Source organism: Mastomys coucha, unplaced genomic scaffold, assembly GCF_008632895.1.
Source record: "Mastomys coucha isolate ucsf_1 unplaced genomic scaffold, UCSF_Mcou_1 pScaffold20, whole genome shotgun sequence".
NCBI classification, from domain to species: Eukaryota; Metazoa; Chordata; class Mammalia; order Rodentia; family Muridae; genus Mastomys; species Mastomys coucha.
In genome coordinates, this window is record NW_022196903.1 from 106,302,338 (window position 1) to 106,311,870 (window position 9,533).

At 38.8% G+C, this 9,533-nt stretch overlaps 1 protein-coding gene across 9 annotated transcripts in view; it reads left to right on the top strand.

Annotated features, from left to right (window-relative positions):
• Positions 1 to 9,533, top strand: part of Setd5 (SET domain containing 5) — a 77,668-nt gene that overhangs the window by 59,545 nt on the left and 8,590 nt on the right. For all 9 annotated transcript variants that reach the window (XM_031382850.1, XM_031382855.1, XM_031382857.1 and 6 more), the window contains 2 exons: positions 3,013 to 3,260; positions 8,858 to 9,328. In XM_031382850.1, coding sequence (XP_031238710.1) covers positions 3,013 to 3,260; positions 8,858 to 9,328 — 719 coding nt within the window. The remainder of the gene's footprint in view (positions 1 to 3,012; positions 3,261 to 8,857; positions 9,329 to 9,533) is intronic.

Genomic DNA, 9,533 nt, shown 5'->3' on the forward strand with positions numbered 1-9,533 from the left:
AAAAAAAAAAATAACTAAAGAACAGTTTTTTGTCATAGTAGACTTAACAGTTGCAATACAGGAAAATACTTAATAATTCAACGTAGATCAAATTTTGGCAATATTAATGTCACATACCCATTTTTAAAAGGTATTCATAAATCAGGCATGATAGCACATGCCTGTGACTGGCAAAGGATGCTAGTTTGAAGACAGCGTGGATTACATGGCCACTTTAAGGACAGCTTAGTTTACAATAGTAGGATCCTATTTCAAAAACATGCTACCACCAAAGAAAGAGACTTAACAGAATTTTATTCACTAACAGAAATTTCTGGGGAATCATTTTAATTTATGTGTAATGGGTAGCATGGCTTTAAATTCGTTAATGTTTGCATAGTCTTGGGAAGTATTAAAAAAATGTGTGTGTGTGTGTGTGTGTGTTAGTACATTTTTGACAACTATACCAAAAAAAGGGAAATAGCAAAGACCTTTAGGCAGTCATTGGGTTTGTTAGTTATATAGCATCTTAAGTGTTCATCGAATATCATCAAATATATATCACATTTCATTTCTGTAGCAGTTCCTCCTAGTTTTCCTTCAGTAATCTTTATCACAAAATGTATTTAGCAGTTACATTGTTGAACCCTCAGTACAGAGTTCTTAACGATTGTGTTTGAAGTCTTTAGAAATGCTTAAAAATTATTGTGCAGATTAGTCTTGAGTTACATGTTTGTTTGTTTGTTTGTTTGTTTTGTACCTAGGCATGTTAAAAGGGATAAAACAACACATGCTATAAAGAACAAGAGGGAAAGTATTCTTTCAATGTAGAGAAATGAAAAATCCTAAGAAAAAAGAAAAAATTATATTTAAACATAATCAGTTCCTCACACCTCTTTATATTGGTTCCTTTCCTAACTCCAGTAGTTTTGTACTTTGTAATTACATACTGACACTGTCACCAGAGCAATCTTCCTAAGCATGTTCCTGATCAAGATCCACATTTTGCTTTTGAAGACCTGGCATCATTGTCATTGTTTCCACCAAGCCCTGGTGCTGCAATTTAGCATGCTTTTATTAAGATTTTTTTATCAAATGACTGGAGATGAAAGGTCTATTCATAAAAATGCAGTCTAAGGTATAAAATGCCCAAATTTGATCTCCAGCACCATATGAGGCAGGTGACCCTGGACCAGGTGCTACCATGTCTAGTCTCTCTATATGCATCAGAGTCTTCATCTTTGATACAGATGATATTAATAACAGAAATACTGATTTATAGATAATCTTAATTTTCATATCAAGCACACCATACAATGCCTGGTAAATATCACCTAACAGTGATGTTCTTTTACTTGTTTTATTTTCTAAGAAATGGAATTCATGGTGTTGTTCAGGCCCAGGCTAGCCTTCAGCTCTTGGGCTTGCACAGTCCTTTTACTTCAGTCACCCTAGTAGCTGGGAGTATAGTCCTTGGACACTTGTATCTCTCACTTTACCTACTTTGAAGGGTATTTATGTGTTTATCGTCATTCCTGAGAGGCCACACTGTGTATGCATACAGAGTTCAGAAGACAACTTTTGGAAGTCAGTTCTCTTCTTCCACCTTCATGTGGCCTCCAGGATTGGATAGCAAGCACCTTTACTTGTCAAATAATCTCGAAGGCCTCTTCTTTGTAACTGCTTGAGCCGTTTGTTTGTTTTTAGGCAGGGTCTCACTATATATCCCAGGCTGGCCTAGAATTTGCTGTGTAGACTAGGATGGCCTAGTATTGAGAATTGCCTCTCTGCCTCAGAAGTGGTACGGTTATAGTCAAGCTTAATCATACCAATAAGAAACTTACATTAAACATTATTTTGCATGTTTCTTCTGAGCTCTTTGAAAACAGAATACATAGTGGCCCTTACATACATGACTTTGCCATGTGGTACATGTAGTGCATACTAAGTAAATGAATGATCTTTTTAACTGTAAGTACTCACTTTTACTTAAAAGTATATTTTTCCTCTAAGGTATGTTTTATCTTGAATGTCCTCTTAAAAACAAGATATGACAGTACATAAAATATGGTCAGTAAAATACTTAGTATAGTAACCTGCTTTTTGTTTTGTTTTGTTTTTTGATTTTTTGTTTTTCAAGACAGGGTTTCTCTGTGTAGCCCTGGCTGACCTGGAACTCACTCTGTAGACCAGGCTGGCCTTGAACTCAGAAATCCGCCTGCCTCTGCCTCCCAAGTGCTGGGATTAAAGGCGTGTGCCACCACCGCCCAGCAGTAACCTGCGTTTTTAAATGAACCTAAAAATACAGTTAGCCTAATCAGAAGGAGTCTTCGTTTTTGTTTTTTTTTTTAAATAGTTGAAAAGTTTTTAATAGAAACTATTTTCTTTTCTAGACCCTAGTGTTTGTTCAGTACTTGCACACTAGGAGCTATATGAGGATGCAAGATCATGTGTCTCCTCCTACTCATGAGTGTTTGCTAGAAGAGCTGCTGAAAGAGTACATCAATAAATATGAAAAGACAACATAAGTATGACAGCCTAGCAGGTGATAGTATAGAAGTGGAGAGTGGATTTAACAACGTAAGACAAGTTTAAGATTCTCTAAAACTCAGTGGAAGAAAACCTATACGTCACTCCAGAAGAAAAAGTAATGCCCTTGGCATTGACCATTAAAATTGTCTGTATTTTTGTGGAGTTTCCTGGGACATGGTATGCTTCATGAGTTATATTCATGGAGGTGATTAGAAGTTTGATTAGGCAGCCAGGTAGTAGTGACAAGTGCCATTAATCCGTAAGTTAGAGGCCAGTCTGATTTGCAAAGCAAGTTACAGGACAGCCAGGGCTACACAGCAAAACCCTGTCTCAAAACCCCCACATCCCCCAAAAAAGTGTGTTTACACTTTTGGCTTAACTAGTGGAAGTTATTTAATGGGATGAGGCATAGGATTGTTGCAAGTTAGAGGTTAGTGCTTTTGCTACCTAGCCTTGCAGTAAGATATGATTCAGCTCTCATCAAAGCTTTGTGTTTCACAGACTTACTGAGCCCATTAAAGAAATGGAAGTCTCGCTATCTGATGGAGCAGAATATCACCAAGTTGCTTCAGCCTCTGTCTCCAGTTACACCACCCCCACCCAGCTCAGGCTCAAAGAGTCCCCAGCTGACCACACCTGGCCAGACTCACCCAGGAGAAGAGGAGTGTCGAAATGGATACAGCCTCATGTTCTCACCAATCACATCTCTTACTACTGCTAGTCGTTCCAACACTCCTCTGCAGTTTGAGGTGATTGGGGTTTTGTTGTTGGGACTGATTGATATGAAAATCATTGTGTATACCTCTTCATTTCAAATATAATATAATTTCAGGTATTTTTAACTGTCTTCCTTCATCTCTATGAAAATCACTAACCTAGGGTCACTGTGGGCTGGTAGCTGGTAGCCTCTTGTTTTGGCAGTCCCTGTTCTGCCAGAGTAGTAACAGTACTGCCTTTATTAATCTGTGTTGGTCAAAAGAGGTGTTTGGGTGCCTATGGTACCAGTTAGTTCCATGAGCCTAGGAGCTCAGACTACACAGTGAGCTCACATCTGTGTGTCTAGACCTCTAACTGTAAAGTGTCCTTCCCGGGTTCTTTGGTAGCTCTGCTGTGGCCTCAGGGAAACAGAGACTTAGAAACATTGGGGTTTCTAAGTGTGGTGGTGGTGCTGCTGCTGTTTTGTTTTCCTACTCTGGGTGATTTTTTTCCCCTCCCTGTTATAATGTATTAGGAGTGAGTAGACTAGAGGCACACATGAATGATTGGATTACATTAGAAATATATGGCCGGGCGGTGGTGGCGCATGCCTTTAATCCCAGCACTTGGGAGGCAGAGGCAGGCGGATTTCTGAGTTCGAGGCCAGCCTGGTCTATAGATTGAGCTCCAGGACAGCCAGGGCTATACAGAGAAACCCTGTCTCAAAAAACCAGAAAAAAAGAAAGGAAGGAAAGAAGGAAGGAAGGAAGTATATGTATGTATATATTAGATGTTTCTAACATTGTTAAACTCAATTACTTTAATATTCAAGTTCGAGTAAATACATAATTACATAATCCATGTGTTTTAAAAATTCATTTGCATGTTTTAAATCAGTGGACACTGGAAGAAGAACTTGATCTACTCTCTAAACTTCTGACTTTCACTTCTCTGGAAGTTGTGTTGATGAAGTTGAATATCTAATAGATCACACTTCTCTTAAAGACTTTTATGACTGTGTAAGGATTAACAACCGTTGGGTCCTAAAGACACTAGCAACTGAAAGCACATGAGTGTGCTGTTCTGCTTCTAATTCAGTCCAGTATTAACTTACTGTAGAGCAAACCTATGAGTGGAAAACACATCATCCCAGTTACATTTGTTTTTTCTTAGGTAAATTATCATATTTCTGTGTCCTTTTTAATTGATTATTAAAGAAGAATTCAGACTTTGTCTACTTAACATAACAGTTAAGCTTTTATTAGCAATTAGAATTTCATGGTAAGGTATCCAAAGGGTAGGTTGTCCCTGTAGTACAATCAGTTATAGAAATAGAGTTGTACCTTTTCATGGCAAGTTTCATTATTAATTTGAAATTATAGAAATTAGAAGTCTTCCAAAATAATTTTATATATTTCCTACCCTTGCTACATTTTAATAACTATATAACAACATGTAAATGAAAGGTATTTTATTTTAAGATAGAGAACATAGGTATTAGTGAATCTCGGTCTTCTAAGAATAATGTTAAAACACCAGGAAGCAGGCTAGCTCAGCAGTAAAGGCGCTTCCTTCCAAGCCTGACTTCCTGAGTTCAGTCCCTGCAACCCACATGGTAAATCAACTTCATAAGTGACACTTATGTCACTATGTGTCCCCACATAGACATAAAATAAATAAATGTAATTTTTAAATTACATTTAAACAATAGACTAAATTAAACAAGGGACTAAAGATAGCTTAGCAGTCAAGAGTTTGTACTACTCTTGCAGAGGACCAGAGTTCCATAGCCAGCACCCAAGTTGGGTGAGTCACAAGTATTTATAACTCTACTTCTAAGAGATGAACTTCCCTCTTGTCTCTTCCCCAGGCGCCTGCACACATGTGCATAAACACATTCATGCATAATTTTTTAAAGTAAGTTGAAGTATTTTAGGGACTAGAAAGTGGCTCAGCCATTAAGAGCACTTGGTATTCTTGCTATGGACTGGGCTTTGATTCCCAGCACCCACATAGTGGTTCATAACCCTCTAACCCCAGTTCCAGGGATCTAATGCCTTCTTCTAGCTTCCATAGGTCCCAGACACATGGTGCACAGACACATATATGCAGGTAGAACACCCATACATATATAAAATAAAAATGGAAAAATAAAATAATTTTTTTAAAGATTGTCAGGAATGAAAGAAATAAGTTAAATAGCAAAAAAATTAAATGTGTGATTATAACATACTAATTTAATAATGCAATGTCACCATTCTCATAAAAAGAGCTTCGCCACCCTACCAGTCTACCATCATTCTGATAGCAATGGTCTTTCCTGGTTTTAAGTACTTAGAGGTTGGTTTGCAAGCTTTTTTTTTTTTTTTTTTTTTTTTTTTTTTTTTTTTTTTTTTTTTCATCAAAAACTATAGCAGATGGTTGGGCACTTTGAGCATACATCTATAATTTGAAGACACCAAAAGTTTGAGCCCACTCTGAGCTACAAGACCTTCTCTTTTAAAAGGAAAGAATATATTGAAAGATGATATAATACAAAATTTGCTTCTATGTTGTTCTTTAAACATAAAATTATTATTTGAAAGAAGAAAATGTTGAAATAAACTTTTCTGTTAAAAGTTTAAAAATGGAGGCTGTAGAGATGACTGTGGTTAAGAGCACTGGCTGTCCTTCCAGATAACCCAATTTTTAATTCCCAGAACATCCACATGGTTCCTCACAGCTATCTGTTACTCCAGTCTCTGGGGATTTAATGCCCTCTTCTGACATTTCCTGGCATTGTGTGCATATGGTACACAGGCATACAGGCAGGCAAACCACTTATAAGTAACCATTTTAAGTAAAAATAATATTTTAAAAAAATTTTTTGAAAAATAAAGTGACAGTGAAATATCAATAAGTGTCAAGTAAAACCAGCTCTAAGTGGAGAGGAAAAAATTTTGAATAGGAAACGTGTTCATATCTAGAACTCTGGATGAGGTGCACAGTCACAGAGAATGAGGGGAAAGAATCTAGGAAACAAAGGAAAACAAAGCCCTGTGCTTTGTACACCTAGCAGCCTCTCCATTTAAAACACAATTATAAAAATCCACCCTGTTTTACTGAAACAGCTCCATCTGTATATCCTGTTGTAGCATAGCCCATGTCTGCTTTCTGGGCCACAGTTTTTGATAATCTGTATATTGAGAACCCTCCCCTTCCCCCAGTGCCTGGTACCCTGAGTCCTTGTCATAGCTGCTATCCTCACTTTCTTGTTACCCTTCACACCATCCCATCAAGAGCTCACTTTCCAGTTCCTGTGCGTTAGAGAGGTATTACCTCAGCTAAATGTCCTGTCGCAGAAGAAATATACATATACGTGGTATCGGGGTGGGAGGCTGTGAAGTTTTTTGTTTGTTTTGTGACCCCTAAGTACAGTGGATTTTATCACTAAGTTGTGTGCAGGTGTATAACAGTTACTTGAGAGGAACTGGCCATCTCTCTATCCTATTAGTTCCCAGGTACACCCCTGGGTAGGCCTAAAGCTAGTAAGAGCATGAAGAAAGATTATGATCAGGAGTATGAGGTGAAGGAACAGAGTTCCTCTCGGAAAAATATGGAGTAAGGTGTGCCTCGCCTTAAGAAACACTATAAGCTCTCTGAAATGATTCATCTTATTCTTTCCTGAGTTCTACTTGAGGTGTTCACTTAGAGCCTGAAACATCATAACCAGTATCCCTTAAGTCCTTTCTAAGACACCAGGAAGCATTTAGCTAAACTAACCACTTTGTGGAAATGAGTTCTGCAGTTAATCATTTACCCTATGCATTCTTGCCCACCCTCACCCGCAGTTCCCTCCCCAAAAAAGTGTGGCTAACAACCATGCTTACCTTTACTTTCTGTTTTGCTTCTTGACCAAAGAAGATAAACAACAAGACGCTTTTTCCTCCTCTAGAACATCCTCCCCTGAGGGTTCCCTTGCACATAGGCCTAAGTCTCTGTCACCTGAGATAGTTACCATTACCATCTCAATCACACATGCAGGCTGAGAGTGAGTGCACAAGGGTGGTCCTCAATATGTGTGTGCATGTGGATGTTTGTGTGTTTGGGAGGGGAGGGTCTGAGTGAATGGGGGACTGGGCTGGAGGGTGGCCTCTCATTCACAGCAAGTAGAGTGAATCTTACATAAAACTGACTGCATAGGACCATGGGAAAATGCGTAGCTGTGTATATGTTGTGGGGTTGCTTTTGTTATCTTTTAGGGGAAGGAATGGCTGAAGAGTTTCATTAAAGAGAATCTTCAAAGGATATAGATTCTGTGCATAAGAGCATTGTTAGAGAAAGTAATGAATAATGTCTGCCTGTTAACAAGGAAACAGGAGTTGGTAGGCACTGTCTCAGGATCATGTCAGGATCAGGCATTATTGGGGTTAAACTGACAGCTCTATGTAACCAGGTATTTGGGCTTTGGGTGATAGATGAGCAGCTTCCTTTAGGGAATCCAACTTTTTTTGGCTTTTCTTCATTTCTCTGGAGTGCCTTGTTGGGTGCACATATGTAAGGAAGCTTAAGCCCACACTCTAGGTTACAAACCTTCTCTTCTACAGAGGCTGGGATAGTTTCTATACAATGATGGATACCTCTTAGGATATCAATTTCAGTACTTTTCTTGGAAACCCTCCTACCCTAAAGATCCAAAATCATGATTTTAGTGTTAGCTTTTATTATAAGCTTTAGACAAATTTTAGACAAATGTAATTAATTATTAACCCTATAAGTCTACATAGAGCTTTTTTCCTGTTAAAAAGAAATTTATAATCTCTGTACTTTTTAGAAATTAACAGACCTTTATTCCTACTTTGTAAAATAATTAGGACCCTACTCTCTGACTAGTCACCAAATTCTCAGTCAGGATACTCTATAGATCATCATGAAACTGAAAAGATTATATTCCACTAGTTTGCTATTGATTTCCTGGGTATTGTGAGTCCATCTTGTTGGAAAAGTATAAATTGCTCTGTCTTTGGTTGGTAAAGATTCAATATAGAAAGACTTTGATACCTGACATTGTACTTGGATTTCTGGTACTCTTTTTTAGGCAGTTGATCTCTATAGTAGAGGAAATGTTGGTATTAATCGATACAGATAAGCAGTGGTAGGTGGGTTTTATCACTGGTGCATTTTAGCCTTTGCCATGTTTTTCAGTGGTAGGCTTTAGCAGTTCTTTGATAGATTGATAGACAGCAGAGGACACAGAAAGAATTGAACAGACAGAAATTTGCATGAGAAGCATAATTGAAGGTACAAGTGAATGAGGAATGGGTTAGTTACAGCCTTTAATGCTACTCTCCTACTGAGTAACGTACCGTGCTTGGCTTTTCAGCTGCCTCCTGCTTTTCTCCCTTATACCTTCCATTGGTACTAATTTAATAATGTATAACATCAGAAACCAGAAGTGAAGCAACTTTTAAGACCTTTCTGTAATGTGTGTGCTTGGGGCTCAGATACGCCCCTGGCTACACTGCCAGCCCCTATGTATGCTGTCAGATGAAGGCTGAGCAGAAAGAATAGTCATGTTTGCAAAGTTGCCTGATGCCTTCACTCCCTTTTTGCCCTTTGACTTTTTCTTTTCTACCATGTCCCATATCTCTGTTGATATTTATTCTTTCAGCTTTGTCACCGAAAAGACCTAGATTTGACAAAAGTGGGATACCCAGACTCCAGCACTCACAGCTGCGCTGATAGGCCCTCCCTGCTCAACTGCAGTCATCCTGACCTGGCTTCTCATCCCTCTGTTGCTCCCACCTCCGAGGCTGGCTTCCCAAGCAGGAGTGGAGATGGTCCTCAGACCTTGCTGAGAAACTCAGACCAGGCGTTTAGGACAGAGTTCAATTTGATGTACGCCTACTCCCCTTTGAATGCTATGCCTCGAGCAGATGGACTGTATAGAGGGTCTCCCTTGGTGGGGGACAGGAAGCCTTTACATTTAGATGGAGGATATTGTTCCCCTGCAGAAGGCTTTTCCAGCAGATATGAACATGGCTTTATGAAAGACCTCTCTCGGGGATCCATGTCACCTGGTGGTGAAAGGGCCTGTGAAGGAGTCCCATCTGCTCCTCAGAACCCACCACAAAGGAAAAAGGTAAGTAGCCATGTTACTCTTTTAAAGAATATTAGTCAGTTAATTCAGAACTTTCTAAGCTCCAGTGCATAACACTTGTCCTACTCTTTGCTGTGACCTGTGAAAATTAGTTCTTTCATTTAATTACATTTACTTCTTTGGTTTATGGCAGTGGGGGGCATGAACATGCCAAAGGCACATATATAGAAGTCAGAAGATTTCTTGT